Raw genomic sequence first — 25,073 nt, 5'->3', positions numbered from 1 at the left:
CCAATTACATTTAAACGTTGGGCCAATTTATGTTCGGCACAAAGCAGCCCGCTTGATTGACTTCCTATCCACCGCCTTAAACATTCACTCCCTCCATCACCGGTGCACCGTGGTTGCAGTGTGTACCATCTACAAGATGCACTGCAGCAACTCGCCAAGGCTTCTTTGGTAACACCTCCCAAACCCGCGACCTCTACCACCTAGAAGGACAAGGGCAGCAGGCTCATGAGAACACCACCACCTCCACGTTCCCCTCCAATCCTGACTTGGAAATATATCGGCCGTCCCTTCATCATCGCTGGGGCACAATCCTGGAACTCCCTTCCTAACAGCACAGTGGGAGTACCTTCACAACACAGACTGCAACGGTTCAAGAAGGCGGCTCACCACCACCTTCTCAAGGGCAATTAGAGATGGGCATTAAATGTTGGCCTTGCCAGTGACGCCTACATCGCACGAACAAATTTTTTTTAAATTGCACTTTTTCAGCTTTGCCCATTCTTCCTATACTTTTATCCCGGGGACCTGTGAACATAGCCTCTGTGTGAGCTCATCAAGATGCTTACTGAATTACTCAGCCTCTTTTGCCATTTTGGAATGTTCCCTTCCTTAGTTTACCTTTTTTGATAGCTAGTAGTTTGGAGTCATTCTAATCATCATCATCAAAGGCAGTCCCTCGGGGTCGAGGATGACTTGCTTCCACACTAAAAATGAGTCCTCAGGTGACTGATGAACTAATTTTAAATGGTGGATTTAAAATGCCTGTGCGTGAATTCTTTTACCATGGAGTGGCCATTGCACACCAGCCACCACACGGGCTTGACAGAGCAAAGTCTTGGTCCAGTGGCAAGGGGATCCAAGACGACTGGAGACCAGGCTCTGCAGCATGGGCCAATACATACACACAAACTCAAACATACTCCTACTGTCCTTCCTTTCTTCCTCCTTCCCACAGGACCTCTCTCTACGTGGAATTCATAGTACGCAATGTGAGCCTCACAACCTCACAGTCCCGCTATTGTCCATGCTGCGCCTTCCCTTGGTCTTTTCCACGCTGCACCACCTCTGGGCTCCGACCTTTCTACTCCTCCATGCCTCGTCTGTCCTCTCCTCTCCTCTTCCGATCTCCGGACCACGCCGGTCCCGACTGCCAGACCTCGTCGATCCTGACCTCTGCTCCTCATCATTACCGACCTCCGCTTCTCCCCGATTCCGACCTCCGCTCCACGCCTCTTCTAACCACTCCTCGCCTCCTCCGACCTCCGCTCCACGCCTCTTCTAACCGCTCCTCGCCGCCTCCGACCTCCGCTCCACGCCTCTTCTAACCGCTCCTCGCCTCCTCCGACCTCCGCTCCACGCCTCTTCTAACCGCTCCTCGCCGCCTCCGACCTCCGCTCCTCGCCGCTTCCAACCTCCACACTGTTGATTCAGCTGCCGTGGTGGCTAGCTTTTTTTGATTTGCTCACAGTTCCAGCTTCACGCTCCAAACTCCAAACTCCAAACTCCAAACTGCTCCTCTAACTGTCCCATGAATTTTTTGATTTACCAATTCTGGAACATTCTCATTCATTTTTTTGAAGAAGAAGATGTGAAGATTTCTACTGCTTGATTGACTTTTGATTCATTAAAACCCACAAGTGGCTGGAGCAGGAAGAGAGGGTATCCTTTATTCTTTTTTTTAAATTACAGTTATAGACAGGAAATAGCGACAATAAGGTATGGAATTTCTTACAAATGGTTAATGTTTTGAAAGGGGACTTCAGGGTAAGACTCCCTCTTTTAAACATTAGAGTCACAATGGCATGAGCCTCCCTTGGAAAAAAATAATCCTGATGGGATCATTCCCCCTTTAAAAGGAGCTTGACAATGAGATTGTAAGCTTTAAGAAAGAAAATTGCCCCTGGCACAGTGTCATCTTTTTTTTGAATCATAAATGAAAGCCTGGCAGTCAAGTCTTGGACTGGATTTAGTTCATCCTGTAGGGTTTGCAGCTACTGGCACATACTTTAACAGGACAGTCCAACTTACTGAAGACAAAGCTCTCGACTAGTGCGGGTTTCTTTCTCAGCAAATGGCGGCCGGATTGTTGCGCGGGGCGGGGGCGCAGGGGGGTGGGGAGTAAAGCCAAGAAAGAAGACCACATTTACGCAATCAGCTGATTTTGGCATCGGTTCCCAAGATTAGTAATAGGGGACTTGATGGAGAAAGCTGTTCAGTGAGGATTCCAAAATCCCTTGAGCACATCTGGGGAATTTCTGTTGTTTAAGAGTCGCTGCTACTTCACATACAGCTTGAGGTTGAAAGTTGTTATTTTATTTCGCTGGGAAGGGGAGGGGTGGGAGGGGGGATGGTTGGTGGTGAGGGGGAAGAGAAGATTCATGTGACCATGCCAACATAACTTGCAGTGATATCAATACTGAGTCATTCTTAACAAGTTCCAACGGCCAGAACCAAATGCCTCTATATAAATACAGGCGAGACTGATGCCAGGACTCAGTGAGAGCGCGGAAGCATATACAGGCTGTTAAAAATAAAAATAATGGGGGCGTCTTGGACCAAGCACTTTAAGCAGGAGTTCAGTCTGGAGAAATGTTCGCCGAGGATCCGAGATCCACAATTAATCCTTCGGTCACAGGTAGGACAGAAAATATATTTCTGTAGTTACAGCAGTAAGCAGCTCAAGATGTGGAGATTATGACTGTTTCCAATCTTTGCAAATCTTTACACCTACAAAACAGACCAGGGGAGCAGTAGAGCTTGGAGTTGATCAAACTTCACGCCGGTAATGGAACGACACACTGTAATTTTGAAAGGATTGTATGGGCATGGTCAATTGCCTCATTTTAAGGCAAGTTCATCCATTCTAACTGCCCTGACCCATGCATTCTTGGGTCTCTCTGCAACATGAGAGGGAGCGATGGGGGAACCTGTTTCTGAACCTCCATAAATGGCCTGCCAAAACCATTCGCTAAGACGTATGAGGATCCCGGCATGCCTTTCCCTCGGATTTTCTCCAATGCTCCGTGCAGAATCACCTGGCCTTTACTTGGCACTTCCCATCACCAGAATAACTGAGGTTCAGGACTTAATGGGGGTTAAATTGGATAACCCCTGAAAACGAGTGTGGGGTTCGCGGTCCACGATGCATTGCAAGCAGTGCATTAAATTGATGCCGCCCGTTGCTTCACATGGTTACTGTGTGCAGCCAGCGCTTCGCGTCCTTTTTATTAGCTGCGGGGGGCGGGGGGGGGGTGGGGGGGCAATATGGCAAGTGGCTAGCGCTGGTTAAAGACAGCCTGCACCTCTTACAGGGGAGGTGCATTGTGGTTGGGAGTCGTTTCAAAACTGAATTTGTGCTGTGATACTTTGAGGACTGGCTGAACATATGAGAGCGCGAGCACTAAGGTTTTCTGACAATGCACTGAGCGTCTTGGTGCAAGATATGGAGAGAAGGAGACATGTCCTGTACCTGCAGGGGGGGCCAGGAGGCCCTCCAGACATGCTCAGGAGGCAATAGGAAGAAGTAGTGGCGGACGTCAACGCCAGCAGTTGTGTTGTTCCAAGAGCATAGATGCAGTGCAAGAAGAAGTTTAATTATCTGACAGGAGTTGTCAAGGTGAGTGAGTTCATCTTCAAATGGTATATCCTACCAATTGCACCACTAGCCTCATCCACTGCAAGTAACATTTGAACATAAGAACATAAGAAATAGGAGCAGGATTAGGCCATTTGCCCCATCGAGTCTGCTCCGCCATTCAATAAGATCATGGTTGATCTGATCATAGACTAAGTTCCACTTCCCCGCTCGCTCCCCATAACTCTTTACTCCCTTATCACTCAAAAATCTGTCTATCTCCACCTTAAATATATTCAATGACCCAGCCTCCACAGCTCTCTAGGGCAGAGAATTCCATAGATTTATAACCCTCTGAGAGAAGAAATTCCTCCTCATCTCAGTTTTAAATTGGCGGCCCCTTATTCTGAGACTATGTATCCTAGTTTTAGTTTTCCTTATGAGTGGAAATATCCTTTCTGCATCCACCTTGTCAAGCCCCCTCATTATCTTATTGTTTCGATAAGATCACCTCTCATTCTTCTAAACTCCAATGCCCAACCTACTCAACCTAGCTTCATAAGTCAACACCTTCATCTCCGGAATCAACATAGTGAGCCTTCTTTGAACAGCCTCCAATGCAAGTATATCCCTCCTTCAATACGGAGACCAAAATTGTACGCAGTACTCTAGGTGTGACCTTACCAATACCCTGTACAGTTGTAGCAGGACTTCTCTGCTTTTATACTCTATCTCCCTTGCAATAAAGGCCAAAATTCCATTTGCCTTCCTGATTTCTTGCTGTACCTGCATACTGACATTTTGTGTTTCATGCACAAGGGCCCCCAGGTCCCTTTGTAGTGCAATACTTTGCAATCTTTCTCCATTTAAACTTGTGCCATACAAGTGCCAGGCAATGACTACCTCCAACAAGCAAGAGTCTAACCATTCAACGCTATTATCACCACCGAATCCCCCAACATCACATCCTAGGGGTCACCATTGACCAAAAACTTAACTGGACCAGCCACATAAATACTGTGGCTATAAGAGCAGGTCAGAGGCTGGGTATTCTGCGGCAATTGTCTCACCTCCTGACTCCCCAAAGCCTTTCCACCATCTACAAGGCACAAGTCAGGAGTGTAATGGAATACTCTCCACTTGCCTGGATGAGTGCAGCTCCAACAACACTCAAGAAGCTCGACACCATCCAGGACAAAGCAGCCCGCTTGATTGGCACCCCATCCACCACCTTAATCATTCACTCCCTCCACCACCAGCGCACTGTGGCTGCAGTGTGTACCATCTGCAAGATGCACTGCAGCAACTCACCAAGGCTTCGTCGACAGCACTTTCCAAACCCGTGACCACTTAGAAGGACAAGGGCAGCAAGCGCATGGGAACACCATCACCTCCACATTCCCCTCCATCCTGACTTGGAAGTATATCGCCGTTTCTCCATCGTCGCTGGGTCAAAATCCTGGAACTCCCTCCCTAACAGCACTGTGGGAGTACCTTCACCACACGGACTGCAGCGGTTCAAGAAGGTGGCTCATCACCACCTTCTCAAGGGCAATTAGGGATGAGCAATAAATGCTGGCCTTGCCAGCGACGCCCACATCCCAGGAAGGAATATTTTTGTTAATTCTCTACACCCCCCATCATCCAACTACCAACAATTACTATCAATCAGCACACAACCCTACAATTTATATACTTTACCTCATCCTCACACACTTAGCACTGTTGCAAGCCTCATACCCACAACTCACAGTTCGCACACACAGGCAGCTATTCAACCATCATCATCATCATCATCATCATCATAGGCAGTCCCTCGGAATCGAGGAAGACTTGCTTCCACTTCCAAAGTGAGTTCTTTGGTGGCTGAATAGTCCAATACGAGAGCCACAGACCCTGTTACAGGTGGAACAGATATTCGTCAAGGGAAGGAGTCGGTGGGGCTGGTTTGCCGCGCACTCCTTCCGCTGCCTGCGCTTGGCCTCTTCATGCTCTTTGCGTTGAGACTCGAAGAGCTCAACGCCCTCCCGGATGTACTTTCTCCATCTCGGACGGTCTTCGGCCAGGGTCTCCCACGTGTCAGTGGTGATGTCGCACTTTACCAGGGAGGCTTTGAAGGTGTCCTTATAATGTTTCCGCTGTCCTCCTTTGGCTGGTTTACCATGAAGGAGCTCCGCATAAACCACGACAGCCACATCATCAGCCAAACATATTGTAGGATACTCACGTGACGCATTTCCCTCTTTCTTCCAGGAGAAGGAGGCAACTGGAACAAACTAGAGGAGGACAAGCACGCCGACATAGTTTTAACCCCCAAGGAGGAGATATGGTTGGCCATCATGGGAAGGGGCATCGCTGAGGCTGTGGCCACTGGCGGGACAGGAGGGATCGACGGTGAGGTTATCTGCATACCTGATGCTCCTTCTGTCTCCTCCCCCATCCCTCAATCTCTTCTGACTGAGAGGCTGCAGCGGGTATCAAGCATGCACTTCTTACTTGTTCCCCTCCCCTCCCCACAACCCCACCGACGTTCCCGATTAGCTGCGCTAATGTAAAGTGTGAATGGGTCACGCAGCCTCAACGTTGAACCCAACCCTTGTCTCTTTTTCATTGCAGATTCCCAAGAGTGGGAATCTTCCCAGTCAGAGGAGGAAGAGAAAGGAGACAGCGAAGATAAAGAGACACCGTCACTCAATCGTACACTCGCAGCCACCAGCTCAGAGACTGACAACTGCGCGGATTTTGGAATCATAGGGCTGGATTTTCGGGTCCTTTGTGCTCCGGGTTTCCCCCCGGAGCGGCGAGAAATGGGGCGGTGAGGTCTTTTACGGTCTTTTACGGCCAGTCGCGATCCTCTTGTCGGGTTTTTGCAGCGGCGCTTAGAAGCACCGCCAGGAAGAGCTGTGCTGTGCTGTGTGTAACACCTCGCGTTGCGACACCGGCAGTAGTTTGGACTTGCACCCGACCCGCACGTCCCAAAGCGCACTCTGCGATGACCGCCAGGGAAAACACAGCGGTCCAGTCCTGCTGGTGGTGATGAGGGAGATAAACTGCAAAAAAGGTAAGTTCCAGTGTTTATTCTTTTATTTTTTGCGTTGTGGTGGCGCACGCAATGTTTTTGGAATGTTTTTGTGATTTTGCTTTTGTTTTTATCCCCTCCCAAGGCCTCTCGCCACTGCCGGCCTCGCACTTTAGTTGGCGAGGTTCCCATTTTTGCACCGCGAAAGTCGGACAACGCCTCTCTTTGCGCTGCGCCCTGCGCCCACGGCCCAGATGGCAAAAATTTCTGCACGCAGCGCAAACATTATCCGGGCGGTAAATTTCCCGCCTTGAAAACAACAAAACTGAAAATCCAGAAACTTATGGCACAGAAGGTGGCCATTTCGGCCCATTGTATCTGTGCTGGCCGAAAAAGAGCTACCCAGCCTAAGCCCGCTTTCCAGCTCTTGGTCCGTAGCCGTGTCGGTTACGGCGCTTCAAGTGCATATCCAAGTACTTTTAAAATGCGTTGAGGGGGTTTCTGCCCCGACCACCCTTTCGGGCAGAAAGTTCCAAACCCCCAGCACCCTCTGGGTAAAAAATGTTCTCAGCTCCCCTCGAATCCTTCTACCGATTACTTTAAATCTGTTTCCGAGGCTAGGATAGAGTCGGGACGTGCATGTGGTGAGACACCAGGCACAAGTGCACAGATGGCGGGGCTGGGGTGGAAGGAATACCACGAGTGCCAGCTCACTGGAGGGCAAGGTCGCACACCGGTTCTGCTGCAGAGGAGTCGGATAGGAGGCTGCGATGGGCCAGGCTGCAGAAGAAGGCTGATGGGTGTACACACTGAAATGCTTGGTGCACTGCAAAGCCTGCCAGAATGCATAATGTCAAACAGCAGCGAGGAGTCCAGCTCCAACTTCCTGCAGGACTTTGCCGATCCTTTCCTACATGGGACCGGTGGTCACCTCCGTCAGCACACCTATGGAAGCCACCAAGACGCAGCGTCTGATAGCACAGCTTCCACTGCAGCACATACAGCTTCCACCAAAGGTCCGAGTGCTGCAGTGAGAGCTCAGACTGAGGCCACCGTGGGTTCCAGTTGCCAGAGTTCAAAGACTAAAAGCGGATAAATCCCTGGATCTGACGGCTTGCATCCTAGGGTCTTAAGAGAAGTAGCGGCAGGGGTAGTGGATGCATTGGTTGTAATTTACCAAAATTCCCTGGATTCTGGGGAGGTCCCAGCAGATTGGAAAACTGCAAATCTAACACCTCTATTTAAAAAAGGAGACAGACAAAAAGCAGGGAACTATCGACCAGTTAGCCTCACATCTGTGATTGGGAAAATGTTGGAGTCCATTATTAAAGAAGCAGTAACAGGACATTTGTGAAAGCAAAATTCGGTCAGGCAGAGACAGCATGGATTTATGAAAGGGAAGTCATGTTGATAAATTTGCTAGAATTCTTTGAAGATGTAATGAACAGGGTGGATAAAGGGGAACCAGTAGATGTAGTGTATTTGGACTCCCAGAAGGCATTTGACAAGGTGCCACATAAAAGATTACTACACAAGATAAAAGTTCACGGGGTTGGGGGTAATATATTAGCATGGATAGAGTGGATAGAGGATTGGTTAATGAACAGAAAACAGAGAGTAGGGAAAACATTCTCGGGTTGGCAATCAGAAACCAGTGGCGTGCCACAGGGATCAGTGCTGGGACCCTAGCTATTTACAGTCTATATTAACGACTTGGATTAAGGGACTGAGTGTAATGTAGCCAAGTTTGCCGACGATACAAAGATGGGAGGAAAAGCTATGTGTGAGGAGGACACAAAAAATCTGCAAAAGGACATAGACAGGCTAAGTGAGTGGGCAAAAATTTGGCAGATGGAGTATAATGTTGGAAAGTGTGAGGTCATGCACTTTGGCAGAAAAAAATCAAAGAGCAAGTTATTAATTAAATGGAAAAAGATTGCAAAGTGCTGCATTACAGCAGGACCTGGCGATACTTGTGCATGAAACACAAAAGGTTAGTATGCAGGTACAGCAAGTAATCAGGAAGGCCAATGGAATCTTGGCCTTTATTGCAAAAGGGATGGAGTATAAAAGCAGGAAAGTCTTGCTACAGTTGTACAGGGTATTGGTGAGGCCACACCTGGAATACTGCATGCAGTTTTGGTTTCCATATTTACGAAAGGATATGCTTTGGAGGCAGTTCAGAGAAGGTTCACAAGGTTGAATTATGAGGAAAGGTTGAGTAGGTTGGGCCTCTACTCATTGGAATTCAGAAGAATGAGAGGTGATCTTATCGAAATGTTTAAGATTATGAGGGGGCTTGACAAGGTGGATGCAGAGAGGATATTTCCACTGATAGGGGAGACTAGAACTAGAGGGCACGATCTTAGAATAAGGGGCCGTCCATTTAAAACAGAGATGAGGAGAAATTTCTTCTCTCAGAGGGTTGTAAATCTGTGGAATTCACTGCCTCAGAGAGCTGTGGAAGCTGGGACATTGAATAAATTTAAGACAGAAATAGACAGTTTCTTAAATGATAAGGGAATAAGTGGTATGCGGAGCGGGCAGGGAAATGGACCTAAGTCCATGATCAGATCAGCCATGATCGTATTAAATGGTGGAGCAGGCTCGAGCGGCCGTATGGCCTTCTCCTGCTCCTATTTCTTATGTTCTTATTACGTATCCTGCATCAGTCCTCACTGAAATTCAGGTAAGAGCATGCACGCTGGTTTGAGTCATCATCTCGCTGTTCCAAATGAGGCCAGCAGTTTTCAGGCACACACGGGAAAATCTCTTTACCCAAGGTGGCATCGGAAGTGTGGGCGTATCTCAAACTCCTTTTTTGAGTCTTGTGAGCACCAAAAACAGGAGCGCTACACGGCCCAACATGTTGTAACTTGCGATGGAGACCCATAATCCCACTATTCCATGGCTGAGTAGACTATGCTGCTCGGAACCGGTAGTGTAGTGGTGATGTTACTTGACTAATAATCTGGAAACACGAGCTCAAGTCCAACCACTGCAGATTTTTCTTTTTAATTTGCAAATTAAAAAGCTGGTATCAGTAAAAGTGACCATGAAGCTGTTGGATTGTGGTAAAAGCCCAACTGATTTACTAATGTCCTTTCAGGAAGGGGACGTCCTGTCCTCACTTGCTCTGACCCATTGGTAACTCCAGTCCCACACCAATGTGGGTGGTTCCTCACCACTCATCAAGTGGCCCAGAAAGCTACGCAGTTGTATCAAACTGCAATACACCACCGCTGTCTCAGGGCGACGAGGGATGGGCAATAAATGCAGACTTGCCACTGATGCCCACATCCCGAGATTGAATGTTCTGGTACAAATCAATACTGCGCACCGCACTTTAGGAAGGATGTGAAGGCCTTAGAGAGGGTGCAGAAAATTTTTTTGAAAATGATTCCAGGAATGAGGTTCTTTAGTTACATGGATAGACTGGATAAACTGGGATTGTTCTCCTTAGAGCAGAGAAGGTTGAGAGGAGATTTGATAGAGGTGTTCAAAATCATGAGGGGTCTGGACAGAGTGGATAGAGAGAAACTGTTCCCATTGGCGGAAGGGTCGAGAGCCAAAGGACACACGAGGGGTTGTCATATGAAGCAAAGTTGAGCTGGTTGGCCTATACTCATTGAAAGGAGGAGAGCATGCTGGGAGATCTCAGAGATGCCTGTGGCTGAGGAGATCCTCCCAGAGTCACAGTGCGGATTCCGTCCACTATGGGGTATAACGGATATGATCTTTATGGCGCGACAACTGCAAGAGAAATACAGGGAACAGCACCAACCCTTGTACATGGCCTTCTTTGACCTTACAAAGGCCTTTGACACTGTTAACCGCGAGGGATTATGGAGCGTCCTCCTCCATTTCAGCTGCCTCCAAAAGTTTGTCACCATCCTCCACCTGTTCCACGATGACATGCAAGCCGTGATCCTGACCAACGGATCCACCACAGACCCAATCCACGTCCGGACCGCGGTCAAGCAGGGCTGTGTCATCGCGCCAACCCTCTTCTCGATCTTCCTCGCTGCAATGCTCCATCTCATACTCAACAAGCTCCCCGCTGGGGTGGAACTAAACTATAGAACCAGTGGGAACCTATTCAACCTACGTTGCCTCCAGGCTAGATCCAAGACCATCCCATCCTCTGTCATCGAACTACAGTACGCGGATGACGCTTGTGTCTGCGCACATTCAGAGGCTGAACTCCAAGTCATCATCAACATCTTCACCGAGGCATACGCAAGCACGGCCTAACACTAAACATTCGTAAGACAAAGGTCCCCACTAACCTGACCCTTCCACAAAGCACTGCCCCCGCGGTTATCAAAATCCAAGGCGTGGCTCTGGACAATGTGGACCACTTTCCATACCTCGGGAGCCTACTATCAACAAAGGCAGACAACGACGACAAGGTTCAACACTGCCTCCAGTATGCCAGCGCAGCCTTCGGCCGCCTGAGGAAGAGAGTGTTTGAAGATCAGCCCTCAAATCTGGCACCAAGTTTATGGTCCACATGGCTGCAGTGATACCCGCCCTCCTGAATGGCTCAGAGACATGGGCCATATACAGTAGACACCTCAAATCGCTGGAGAAATAACACCAACGATGTCTCCGCAAGATCCTGCAAATTCCCTGGGAGGACAGACGCACCAACGTTAGCATCCTCGATCAGGCCAACATCCCCAGCATCGAAGCACTGACCACACTCAACCAGTTTCGTTGGGCAGGCCACATTGTTCGCATGCCCGACACAAGACTCCCAAAGCAAGCGCTCTACTCGGAACTCCTACAGTGCAAGCAAACCCCAGGTGGGCAGAGGAAACTTTTCAAGGACACCCTCAAAGCCTCCCTGATAAAATGCAACATCCCCACTGACACCTGGGAGTCCCTGGCCAAAGACCGCTCTAAGTGGAGGAAGAGCATCCGGGAGGGCACTGAACACCTCGAGTCTCATCGCCGAGAGCATGCAGAAAACAAGCGCAGGTGGCGGAAGGAGTGTGCGGCAAACCAGACTCCCCACCCATCCTTTCCTTCATCGACTGTCTGTCCCACCTGTGACAAAGGCTGTAATTCCCGTATTGGACTGTACAGCCACCTGAGAACTCACTTTTAGAGTGGAAGCAAGTCTTCCTCGATTTCGAGGGACTGCCTATGATGATGATGATGCTTGTGTGTGTTTGTGTATGTTTGTGTGTGTATATTTGTGTATGTGTTGGAATGTTGTGTTTCTGTGTATATTTGTGTGTGTCTGTATGTATGTGTGTGTGTGTGTGTGCGTGAGTGTGTATATATTTGTGTTTGTGTGTATATTTGCGTGTGTATGTATATTTGTGTGTATATTTGCGTGTGTATGTATATTTGTGTGTATATTTGTGTGTGTGTGTGTGTGTGTGCGCGCATATATTTGTGCGTGTGTGTTTGTTTGTGTGCGCGTGTGTGTGTGTACCTTTGTGTGTATTTGTGTGCGTGTTAATGTGTGTATGTTTGTGTGTGTGGCTGTGTGTATGTGTGTTTGTGGATGAGTGTGTGTGGATGGGTGTGTAAGTGTGGATGTGTGTGGATAGGTGTGTAAGTGGATGTGTTTGTGTGTTTGTGGATGTGTTTGTGGGTGTGTTTGTGTGTTTGTGGGTGTGTTTGTGTGAGTGTGTGTTTGTGTGAGTGTGTGTGTGTGTGTGTTTGTGGATGTATGTATGTGGGTATGCATGCATGTGTGTGTGTGTGTGTGTGTGGATGTGTGTGTATATTTGTCTGTGTGTGTGTGTGTGTGCGCGCATATATTTGTGCGTGTGTGTTTGTTTGGGTGTGGATAGGTGCGGATGTGTGTGTGAGTGTGAATGTGTATGGACATGTGTGGATGTGTGTGTGGATGTGTGTGTGGGTGTGTGTGTGGGTGTGGATATGTGCGGATGTGTGTGTGAGTGTGAATGTGTATGGACGTGTGTGGATGTGTGTGTGGATGTGTGTGTGGGTGTGTGTGTGGGTGTGGATATGTGCGGATGTGTGTGTGTGTGTGGATGTGTGTGTGGATGTTTGTGTGTGTGTGGATGTGTGTGTGGATGTGTGTGTGTGTGTGTGTGGATGTGTGGATGTGTGTGTGTGTGTATGTGTGTGTGGGTGTGGATGTGTGGATGTCAGGTGAGGCGTGCCTCAAGCCCAGCTCTGATGCCCCACCATTGTTAAATAACCCACGTCTAGGCTGATACCAGAAATGCAACTTGGGCGAGGTAAGCTATGGATGCCAGGCAGCCTGGAACCGTACCCCATTGTGATTCGGTACTTTTAGCAGAAGAAAGAAAGAAAATTGAGAGATAAAAATTACTGGGGGCAATTTTAGCTTTCGTGGAGATGGGGAGGGGGGAGGGGGGGAGGGGGGAAGGAAACGGGTGATTGCCGATGGGATGCCTATTACACACTCTGACCAATTCACCTTTTGATTCTCGACACTAATTTAGCAATGACCGTACAATTATAACCCAGATTGCCCAATTCACCTTACTGATGCCGCAAGTTCACCTTTCAGAGAAGATCTTGGCTCACGTTGACTGAACGTTTTCCTTTCCCGTTTTCAGTGGAGGCTCCACTCAGCCATCTGGTTGTTTTATCGAATCTTCATGGCAACATACACCCTGGTCTGGTGCATCTGCAGTGCAGTTCAGACAAACACCCTCAAATGGTTCATCTTCCTGACACACCTGACCTATATTACTCTGACCATTTATTTCATCCTGGCGTTGGTAAATTTGATTTGCTACATAACTCTTGGACAGAAGAAACCAATTCAGAATAACAAAACAACCACTTTGGAGGAGATGGCGGGCTCCAGCTCAGGTAGGCCAATGATTCCTGTATAAATATTCGAGCTATTTTTGGTACAGGTTTTAGCAATTATCATATTGTGTTTTCATCCCTTCCCCTCTTGTTTGGTGTGATATATTCTTTACAACATCACAAACACATACATACACAAAATGGCTCTATGGTGAAAAACATTTCTAGCCACTCCACATATGCTCCAAAAGTCCTTTGGTCGCAATGGAACTGACCCAAGCCCTATTATTCCCATAGGCGCGCCCATCTGGACTTTTCAGATCAGCCAAGTGTGCTTGAAATTTACCTTGGATTGTTAGCTGTTCTACAAAACAAAGAACCTCTCCAAGTCTCTCTGTTGGTTGGTTGAATTATCTACCAACAAAAATATCAGCTAGGGAATCCGATTATCCCATCCTACATCGTCAATGTGATATATTCTTTACAACATCACAAACATACACAAGATGCTGTACAGGAACTTGTCGTGTCACCTTGTCACATGATATTTTTACTGTATTTCCATGAGTAGTTGCACTACCACTGTAGTCCACTAGGTGAAGCAGTAGTCTTACCTGTCTCAATTATTGTTCCTCCAGAAACTACCTTTCCCACATTACAACAGTGACTACACTCCAAAGGTACTTCATTGGCTGTAAAGCACTTTGAGACATCCGGTGGTCATGAAAGGCACTATATAAATCCAAGCCTTTCTTTCTTTTTTTATATATATTTTTTTATTCGTTCATGGGATGTGGGCATTGCCTGTCAAGGCCGGCATTTATTGCCCATCCCTAATTGCCCTCGAGAAGGTGGTGAACCCCCATTTCAGAGGGCAGTTAAGAGTCACCTACATTGCTGTGGGTCTGGAGTCACATATAGGCCAGAACGGGTAAGGGCGGCAGATTTCCTTCCCTAAAGGACATTAGTGAACCAGATGGGTTTTTTAGAAACAATCACGGTCACCAATACTGATACTGGCTTTTTATTTCAGATTTATTTAATTCACTGATTTTTAATTCCCCAGCTGCCATGGTGGGATGTGAACTCATGGCTCAGGATCATTAGTCCAGGCCCACTATGCCACCGTACCCCTACACATATCTATAAAATAAATGAAAATAAAATACATAGCAGGCAACAAAATATTACAATCTTCCCTTTTCACAGCTCAACTCTACCTTCTCACCATATCACTTCTCTCCAGAAACACACCTAATTGTCTCTTAAATCGAATCAGACTGTCAGCTTTAATGACCTTTCCTGAGAACTTATTCAACAACTCAAGGCATTTAAGAGGAAGTTAGCTAAGTACATGAGCGAGAAAGGAGTCAGATGAAGTAGGATAGGAGGAGGCCCATGTAGGACGTAAACACTGGCACAGACCAGTTGGGCCAAATTGCCTATTTCTGTGCTGTAGAGTCGATTTAATTCTATGAGGCTCAATTTTCTCCAATGCCGTTTTTTTGGGAATACTTGAAGAATGACACTCATTTTTTAGGGTCCAACTACGCCAAAAAAAAATCACCCAACATTCTCCGTTTGAATTGTTGATTTTGGCACCGCCGAGCCTGTCCTTTAGCTTTGGGGGTGGAGCCTAAGATCAGTGCCAAAAAGATTGGGTTGCCAGGGTAACGAGGGACACACTGTGGGCTGAGGCTAGAAAGTGAAACATACAACACATTCTGGCCAGCTCACAGCATCTTGTACATTGCAGCAGCGTTCCAGAAGAGTTTATGCCAAAAGTCTATCCCCCTCCCCCCCCTCCCCCCGCCCCATCCTCCCAGAGACGCTGCCGTTCCTAACCCAGGCCCAAAGGCCTCCCTCCTCCCGGTGCCACTACTAACCCTGGGTGAACGGCTTCCCTTCCCTCCCGGTGCCAGGTCACCCCCTCTCCCCCCTCTCTCCTCTCCCCCCTCTCTCCTCTCCCCCACCCTCGCTCCCCTCCCCCCTCCCCTCTCCCCCCTCTCCTCTCCCCCCTCTCTCCTCTCCCCCCTCTTCCTTCTCACCCCCTCTTCCTTCTCACCCCCTCTCTCCTCTCCCTCTCTCTCCACTCCCCTCTTCTCTCCGCCTCTCACCCTCCCCCTCCTCTCCCCTTCCTCTCTCCTCTCCCCCCTCTCTCCTCTCCCCCCTCTCTCCTCTCCCCCACCCTCGCTCCCCTCCCCCCTCCCCTCTCCCCCTCTCCTCTCCCCCCTCTCTCCTCTCCCCCCTCTTCCTTCTCACCCCCTCTTCCTTCTCACCCCCTCTCTCCTCTCCCTCTCTCTCCACTCCCCTCTTCTCTCCGCCTCTCACCCTCCCCCTCCTCTCCCCTTCCTCTCTCCTCTCCCCCTTCTCTCCTCCCCTCTCCCCCTCTCTCCTCTCCCCCTCTCCCCCCTCTCCTCTCCACCCCCGCACCCCCTCTCTCTCCTCTCCCCCACCCCCATCCCCTCTCTGCTGCTGCTGTCCGGGCCGTGGAACTGCATCTGCTGTACTGATTCACTTAGCTGCGCTGATTTTGTTAACTGCCCAGAAGGTTTTTCCAGAGTGGTCACATACACTGTCCAAAGAAAAATTGGAGTAAATCGGAGCTGGCCAAACTTGCTTCAATGGCCAGAATTGGTGCAGGTGGCAGGTTACGCCCCCAATGAGGTAAAAAAATTGTAGTCTAAAAAAATCCTACCAAAGTGATTTACACTAGCGCAGAAACTTTGGGGAAACTTGGAGATTTGAATTTACGCCAAAAAAAACGGTGCACGCCAAAGAAACGGCACAGATAATTGGGGAAAATTGAGCCCCAAGTTCCTTATCGCACAGCCTGCAATGCACCAGTTTGGAAATCACAGGAATCTAATAGTTAATCATCCGTCATCATAGGCAATCCCTCGTATCGAGGATGACTTGCTTCCACGCCAAAAAGCAATGAGTTCACAGGTGTTTCAATGAAGAACCTAATATTCCAGGTCCAGAACTACATGTTGAAGGGTGGAAGATGCCTTTGCGTGGATTTTTTTAACGTGTGGTGGCCGTTGCACACCAGTCACCAAACAGGCTTGACAGAGCTAGGTCTTGGTCCAGTGGGAAGGATTAACCAAGACAGCAGGAAACCAGCTCTGCTGCACGGACCTAGTACGCACCACACATATCATGGGCTGGCCCGTGCTGCCCCTGGGCCCTCGCTGCTTCTGGGTCCCGAACTCTCACCTCTCCTGGAATAGTTAAGAGACTATTAATGGGACACCAATACTTCATTTCTGTCTCTGTCTCTTTGGGTTAGACTTTCTACTTCACATCGCCCATATATCGCCCATATATCACCCAAAATGGACGGCTATCGCCCATTTTGAGTAAAAAGTGGAAACTCAGGCTGGAACACCGCCGGAAAATTAAGCCCCCAAGTTTCGGCTCACATCGCTGTGCTGATTGCTGCGGTGATCACCCGCACATCGCCGAGTGGAACTTTCCGCACATCGCCGGGCTGATCGCTCACCGAGAACATCGCTGGACTGGGCACTATGGACGCCATTTTGAATTTCGGTGGAAGGGAGGAGGCAGCTAAAAAGACTCGAGCTAAGATATTTGTGAGTTATTTAAAGGTAAATCCACTCACATTTATACTTATATTTAATTATACTAATATTAGCTTAGTAGATTAGGCATTTTTTTACTAAAAAGTGCATTTATAGCAAGTGAAAATAATTATTGATAGTGATGGGGCCTATGCTTTCTCTGCCATTACTCGTAACTGCTCACACGCTGGTTTCTGAAAGGATCAACCGAAGAGGTGGCAGAGTAATGCGGAGACAGAGGAGACAGAGGAGGCGAGCGTACAGCCAACGAAGGTACAAGGAAAAGCAATCTTACCTCAAGTTGTCTGAAAACGCGTGTCTTAGGAGACTGCACTTCCAGAAGGAGGTTATCGATGAGATATGCCAGCTCGTCAAGGGGGATCTGCAGCCTTCCAGCACCATCAGAACCCCACTGCCCGTTGAGGTAAAGGTTACTGCGGCACTATCCTTCTACGTATCTGGATCCTTTCAGACTTCAGCTGGCAACATCTGTGGTATCTCTCAGCACGCCACACACTGCTGCATTCAGCAGGTTACTGAAGCCCTTTACACTCGCAGGATGGACTTTATAAGCTTCCCTATGATCAGGGAGGCACAGACTGGGAGAACTTTGGGTTTCTCAAGAACAGCAAACTACCCCACGGTGCAGGGAGCAATAGACCTCACGCAATCGCCCTGAAAGCCCCTTTACAGAACCCGGAAGTGTTTCATAACAGAAAGGGATTGCACTCATTGAATGTGCAGTTCGTTGTCGACCACAACCAAATAATCATGACAGTAAATGCTACATTTCCAGGCAGCGTCCATGATGCGCACATCCTACGTGAGAGTGCTATGCCTGACCTGTTTGTCAATCAGCCAGAAGGCCATGGTTGGATGCTGGGGGATAAAGGATATGGCCTTGCCAGCTGGCTTATGACTCCGCCCCTGCGTAACCCCGTTACTGAGGCCGATAAATATTACAAGAAAGCCACATAGCTACACACAACATCGTTGAAAAGACAATGCCTGGACCACTCTGGTGGCAGTCTACAGTACCACCCTGACCAGGTCGTTGAGTTTATTGTGGTGTGTTGCATGTTGCAAACCTAGCTATAAGGAGAGGACAACAAATGCCAGATAGGGCTGCTGGTCCACCTCCAGAAGGAGGAGAGGCGGAAGAGCCAGCCGGCGAGGAGCAAGAAGAGGAGGAGGAGGAGGAGGCTGGTGAGGACCTCAGGGAGGACAATCAGCCTGGTGATGAAGCCATGGTCCCGCCACCAGACCCCCCCTCACGCCCCCACCGCGCCCCCAGAAAACCAGAGATACCCCGTAGGAGTTACGTGGCTGCAAAGCTGTTGTGCCAGCAGCTCATAAATGAACACTTTGCATGAACTTACATTGGGGACAGTCACAGTTACAGTTACAGTTACGCATAAACAAAAGTTGCATTTGCGTTGAGTTACATTGAGTTACGTTTTAGCCTTGCCTGCACTGGCCTAGCCTGTCCATTATTGTACAACATTTGCATTAATGCTTAACTTAACTAAACTTATGTTATTGTAAGACGATGCACAACAATTGTTAAATTCAATAAAAAAATGTATTTCAACAAAGACATTTTTTACATTTTTATCAACACATCCCCCCCCCCCCACCCAGCCCCCCACAGCTATAAATGAACATTAACAGTAACAATTTAACATTAACACTAAAAAATGTAACCGTAACAGAAGATAACATAGCAAAAACATCCCCCCTCCCTACCTGTGGCTACGTTTCCCTCCAGATCCTCCCCCCCCCGTGTCTTAGCCCCACCCGCCCGTTTTGGTCGCTGGAGACCAAGACAAAGCTGGCATGCAGCGGGCAACGGAAAGACTTCCTGCTGTGGTGGGCGCGTTGGAGTGGAAGATGAAGCTGGCGGTTCATCTTCCGAGTCAGGAGGAAGTAGTTCCTCCGTAGTTGCTTGCGTGCTCGGGGTGATACTCTGACCAACAGGACACCTTGGGGTGCAGCGCCGTGTTCAGCCAGCAGCGCATGCTGAAGGGCACTTTTTGCAGCGGTCTGTTCATGCATCCCCTCCAGGGTCTGCTGTGCTACCTCCGTGGCTCGACCTGCACAGCAGACACCTGTGAAAAGTCCTGGAGAAGCTAGCGACCTATCGCGGCCGTCTCCGAGCACAGGGAGATCAAGCCCTCCAACTGATTGTCCAAGGGAGGCGATTACTGACCTCGCTGACCCGGCCTCCGTGGGGTTGGCGTGCTAAATATAATGCGCCTTGGCGTTGTCGGCTGCACGCCGCTTGGTCCCAGTGCCTCTTGACTCTCACTTGAGAACGACTGCAGGATCATCCTCCCCAATAATTGTCTGCTGCTGCTGCTTCTCCTCCTCTTCCTCCTCGGGCTCAGTGCTGGTGATGGTGATGTCGTCACGATGCTCCTCCTCCTCCTCCTGTTCACCAGGTGCAGGTGTTAGTTGCACCTCGACCAGCGTCTCAGGATGACCTTAAAAGCACATTTGAGCTTATTACAGAACTTATTAGAACATAACGGTACACATTAACGAGAGACGTTACATATCAATACATTTCACTACCTCAGAAAGCTGTAGTGGCTGCATCCCCTGCTCTTATTGCTTCTTATGCACAAAGGCTGCATGCATGTATGACATGACATCATTTGTATATTGTATATTGCATTATAATTACAGGACATTACATTACTTTTTAATACTGTTTGACATATTACTCACGAGACGAATCGCTGGGCTCCGCCAGACCGCGGGTGGTGGCCGAACAGCTTCCATGGCCCACCAGCGCGGCTGCACGCTCCTCCAGGTCGGTTAAAGGTTGAAGCTGAGTAGGCAGCCCCCCCCCCCCCACAGTGCACCTCTGCTCTACGCGGTTGTTAGATATCTTCTTAGGCAAACAAGAAAAGAGCATAGCAAAAGCTAATTGACTAGGCAGTATCATGGAGTCACAACAGTTTAAAACGTTACATGCTACAGCTTGACACATATACACTTTTCTATACTGAAGCAGCCAGAGAGACTTCAATCCCATCAAACACTCCCAGGGCAGGTACAACACGGGTTCAATACAGATTAAAGCTCCCTCTTCACTGTCCCATCAAACACTCCCAGGGCAGGTACACGACAGGTTAGATACAGATTAAAGCTCCCTCTACACTGTCCCATCAAACACTCCCAGAACAGCTAAAGTATGGGGTTATTTACAGGGTAAAGCTCCCTCTACATTGTCATGTATGTAACCACAATGTAACACCACTGTATTACTATATACACTCAACCTAGATGCACACCTTGACCACAAGAGGTGAACTTGTGGGAGACACTCCTTACCTGATCACACAGGTATAAAAAGGGAGGTCCCACACAGGGTCATCGTCTTTGGAGTCCTGTGAATAAAGAGTTAAGGTCACAGAGTGTCCCTGTCCCCAGAATGTGCCTCGTGTGGTTTCATACTGTAGAATAAGGACTTTACATACATAGTCCTAGGTTCAGAGCCCTGTCCGGATCTTAACATGGAGTTTATGTAATACATGCATGAATAACAAACTTAAATTCAATCCAGGAGATTCATTATCATAATTACAATTTGCATCAGTACAATATAAAATGCAACTTACTCTTGCTGCAACTACCAAGCTGTTCCAGCGTTTCCGGCACTGGTCCGACCCCCCTCGACTCATGGGATACCGAGGACACCATGTCTGCGATCGCCGCCCAAATTTTCCGATACACATTGGGTGGGGGTTTCCCGTGAGTGCTCCGAGTCAATTGGCACCACTGGGAATGCACCTCATCGACAAGGGCCTGACTGGCTTCGTCGCTGAAATGTTTGGCCCTCTTTCTCTCCCCCTCAGCATCATGATGCATTTCAGGCATAATATAACTTTTAACTGTATATTGTAACGTATAAAGTATAAAGTATATTGCAAAGTCTGTCAACTATCTGTAAACCTTTGTAAACCTCTGTAAAACTCTCCTTGTCTTCTCTCCTCCAATTCACTGCCTTCTCGGTATCTCTCCTCTCTCTCTCTCTCTCTCTGCTCCTCCCTGTGCCTGTGTGGATGACCCCTGACCTCCCGAAACATGGCAAAACCAGTCACCAAGAAAAAAAATCACATGCACAGAAGGCCGTTGCTAGGGAGGCTTTTGCCTTTCACATTTCTGTCCGTTCGCTGGGCGCACGTCACATCGCCGACCTTTTGCATCGCCCATTTCACATCGCTGGCCTATCGTCGAGTGAAAAAATGGGCGATGTTCCAGCGATCGGTAAGGCTGAGACATCGACCATCACTGGAACATTGCCCATTTTTTGGGCGATTGCCAGCAAAGTGGAAAGTCTGTCTCTCTCCCTCTGTCTGTTTCTGTCTGTCTCTGTCTCTCTCTCTCTAACCCTGTCTCTGTCTGTCTGTCTCTGTCTGTTTCTCTCTCTCTCTGTCTGTTTCTCTCTCTCTCTATCTGTCTCTCTCTCTCTCTCTCTCTCTCTGTCTCTCTCTGTCTGTCTGTCTCTCTCTCTCTCTGTCTCTCTCTCTGTCTCTCTCTCTCTCTCTCTCTCTGTCTCTCTCTGTCTGTCTGTCTCTCTCTCTCTCTGTCTCTCTCTCTCTGTCTCTCTCTCTCTCTATCTCTCTCTCTGTCTGTCTCTCTCTCTCTCTCTCACTCTGTCTCTCTCTCTCTCTCTCTCTGTATATCATCAGCCTTCCTTGTTTCCCCTTTACGCACGTACAGGTCATTATTTCCTGTTAAGCATCGGAATGATGTGTAAATGTGGCACATAGTGAAATTCGAAGAATTCGATGATTCCCATCTCTTAGCAAATATTAAACAGCTGTTGAGGATGTATTTTTAATAATACCATTGCATTTTCTTTTTCAAAAGCAATTCCAGAAGTTGAAAGCAGGACCCCTTCTCTGGGGTTGAGCACAGAATTCTACGCACCCCCTTCGGCACTGTACCCCACCATCTGTGTACAGTGGGTTCTGCACAACATAACCTGTGCCATCAGCCTCTATGTCACCGTTGCCTTCTGGAGCTTTGACTACAGCCCAGGGAAGCACAAGCTGGACTCCATTAACATCAACATGCACGTGATAAACTCGGTGTTTGTGCTGCTGGAGCTGGGCCTGACTGCGGCTCCCGTTCACCTGGCCCACCTCCTTTACATCCTGGCCTACAGTGTGTCCTTTATCATCTTCAGTGCGGCCTACTGGGCTGCCGGGGGTACCAACCAGAGCGGAGAGCCGTTCATCTACAGCATACTCAACTACGGGGAGAAACCAGCCGCTGCCGCCATCTGTGTCATTGGCAGCATTTGTGTCCTCCTGCCGCTCTTTCAGTTCCTGGTGTGGAACCTTCACTTCCTCAGGCGGCACGTGCTCCTCAAGCTCCACCAGAACATGGGTGACACGCTGGAGAATTAGTCTGGCCACGGATTTTCTGCGCGGCCCTGGACAACGTGGACCATTTCCCATATCTCGGGAGCCTCTTATCAATAAAGGCAGACATTTGATGCGGAGATTCAGCATCGCCTCCAGTGCGCCAACGCAACCTTCGGCCACCTGCGGAACAGAGTGTTTGAAGACCAGACCCTCAAATCTACCATCAAACTCATGGTCTACAGGGTTGTAGTAATACCCGCCCTCCTGTATGGATCTGAGGCATGGACGATGTACAGAAGGCACCTCAAGTCGCTGGAGATATATCACCAACGATGTCTCTGCAAGATCCTGCAAATCCCCTGGGAGGACAGGCGCACCAACATTAGTGTCCTCGACCAGGCTAACATCCCCAGTATTGAAGCACTGACCACACTCGATCAGCTTCGCTGGATAGGCTACATAGTACGCATGCCAGATACAAGACTCCCCAAGCAAATGCTTTATGCGGAGCTCCTTCATGGTAAACAAGCCAAAGGAGGTCAGTGGAAACGTTATAAGGACACCCTCAAAGCCTCTCTGGTAAAGTGCGACATCACCACTGACACCTGGGAGACACCGCCCGAGGTGGAGAAAGTCCATCCGGGAGAACATTGAGTCGCGACGCAAGGAGCATGAAGAGGCCAAGCGCAGGCAGCGGAAGGAGCGCATGGCAAATCAGCCCTACCGACCCCTTCCCCCAATGAATGTCTGTCCCACCTGTAACAGGGTCTGTGGCTCTCGTATTGGGCTGTTCCGCCATCAAATAACTCACTTTGGGAGTGGAAGCAAGTCCTCCTCAATTCCGAGGGACTGCCTATGATGATGATAGATGTAGCAAGACTTCCCTGCTTTTATACTCCATCCCCTTTGCAATAAAGGCCAAGATTCCATTGGCCTTCCTGATCACTTGCTGTACCTGCATACTATCCTTTTGTGTTTCATGCACAAGTATCCCCAGGTCTCGCTGTACTGCAGCACTTTGCAATCCTTCTCCATTTAAATAATAACTTGTTCTTTGATTTTATCTGTCAAAGTGCATGATCTCACACTTTCTACCTCTCATGTAGAGAGAGGCTCGAGTGGAGAGAGGGAATCACCTATCAAATAACACGCTTTTTCATGGTATTCTGTCCAGGTGGCTCCCCAGCTCTAAGGGCAATACTCGTAAACATATCTGGCTCATATACTTTTTAGTATATATTATAGTATATATTAGTGTATATATAGATATGTGTGACATCCATGTATCCTGTAATATATATTGTATTATCCTACCACTGTACAATTTGTGTACTTTCAAATACATATTGCATTGTTCAGTTCATGTGTTTTGTAATGTACAAGTAATTGCCTCTGTTTTACTACATACGAGTCTTAGAATTTACTGTCGATGATATTCATGTATGACCAGTTGGGCCAAATGGGGGATGTGCAGTTAGGTAAGTGATATTCTGAATATTGGTATTTTAAATTGTGAAACCATGGTCAACGACGAAGGCCCACAGTACAGGACACACCAAGGTTGAAAAGAATAAAGAAGACAAGGTAAATCAACGGGCATTGATTGGGTGACACAAAGGTTGGGGTATTAAAGATCAGAAGATTTTTGCAGGGAGGAGAAACTGGAAAAGGTAAAGAGGTATAAAACAAAAAGAGAGTTACATAGCAGACTGCGCAGTGAATCTTATTTCCAGCAAACTGAGGATAATAATCTGTATTTGTCTAGTGTTTTTTCATCATCATCATCGGCAGTCTCTCGAAATTGAAAAAGACTTGCTTCCACTCTAAAAATGAGTTCTTAGGTGACTGGACTGAACAGTCCAATACAGGAATTACAGTCTCTGTCACAGGTGGGTCAGACAGTCATTGAAGGAAAGGGTGGGTGGGACTGGTTTGCCGCACGCTCTTTCCGCTGCCTGCACTTGTTTTCTGCATGCTCTCGGCGATGAGACTCGAGGTGCTCAGCGCCCTCCTGGATGCACTTCCTCCACTTAGGGCGGTCTTGGCCAGGGATTCCCAGGTGTCGGTGGGGATGTTGCACTTTATCAGGGAGGCTTTGAGGGTGTCCTCAATTAGTGTTTATAGTGCTTTCAAATGCCCAAGATAATCATCATCATAGGCAGTCCCTCAGAATCGAGGAAGACTTGCTTCCACTCCTGAAGTGAGTTCTTTGGTGGCTGAACAGTCCAATACGGGAGCCACAGCCTCTGTCACAGACTCTGTTACAGACAACGTGGGAGTGTTGGATATAGAGTTCGGCGCTGACTGAAAATCTATTTTTCTTATCTTGACAATGCTATTCCAGGTGAAAGGAAGAATGTGGAAGAACAGTCACTGAGGATGAGTTTGGGTGGTCTCACTCCATTTCTTAGTGGGCATGGAGTTACAAATCCAAACTGTTCCTAATTTGACATTAATTAGCAATCTCACTCAAGGTCACGTGTATGGGAAATGAAAGAAAATGTTATACTAATGCAGTAGGAGATGCTTCTGAGGTTGGGGCTAAGGTTGTTGGGCAGATTAGTGGAAGCTTATCTCCGCTACTGCCCTGGAAAAGATTGATGCTGACACTGGGTAAGAGTGCCAATTAGGTATGGATAATCATTGGTGAATTATAAATCAAATGTGAAGCACAAGGAGGTTTCATTTCCGTTAACCTATTGAACTGGAAGATAATGGGGTAAGGTCTTGTTGTGACTTTCCTTGTG

The 25,073-nt window shown here is 48.3% G+C and overlaps 1 protein-coding gene across 1 annotated transcript; it reads left to right on the top strand.

Annotated features, from left to right (window-relative positions):
• Positions 1-2,376: 2,376 nt before the first annotated feature.
• Positions 2,377-23,643, top strand: LOC139276927 (protein rolling stone). The gene is made up of 3 exons (XM_070894925.1): positions 2,377-2,635; positions 13,163-13,421; positions 21,827-23,643. The coding sequence occupies exons 1-3, from the start codon at positions 2,540-2,542 to the stop codon at positions 22,366-22,368; spliced, it is 897 nt and encodes a 298-aa protein (XP_070751026.1). The 5' UTR covers positions 2,377-2,539; the 3' UTR covers positions 22,369-23,643.
• Positions 23,644-25,073: the final 1,430 nt, after the last annotated feature.

The sequence above is a fragment of the Pristiophorus japonicus genome, chromosome 12 (assembly GCF_044704955.1).
Source record: "Pristiophorus japonicus isolate sPriJap1 chromosome 12, sPriJap1.hap1, whole genome shotgun sequence".
Lineage (NCBI taxonomy): Eukaryota > Metazoa > Chordata > Chondrichthyes > Pristiophoridae > Pristiophorus > Pristiophorus japonicus.
Note: the sequence above shows the minus strand (reverse complement) of the source record. Positions and strands in the feature narration are given on the sequence as shown.

Coding starts and splice junctions, on each gene's coding strand:
- LOC139276927 (XM_070894925.1), top strand. CDS start 2,540: ATGGGGGCGTCTTGGACCAAGCACTTTAAGCAGGAGTTCAGTCTGGAG. Junction 2,636..13,162: donor AATTAATCCTTCGGTCACAG/GTAGGACAGAAA, acceptor TCCCGTTTTCAG/TGGAGGCTCCACTCAGCCAT. Junction 13,422..21,826: donor GATGGCGGGCTCCAGCTCAG/GTAGGCCAATGA, acceptor CTTTTTCAAAAG/CAATTCCAGAAGTTGAAAGC.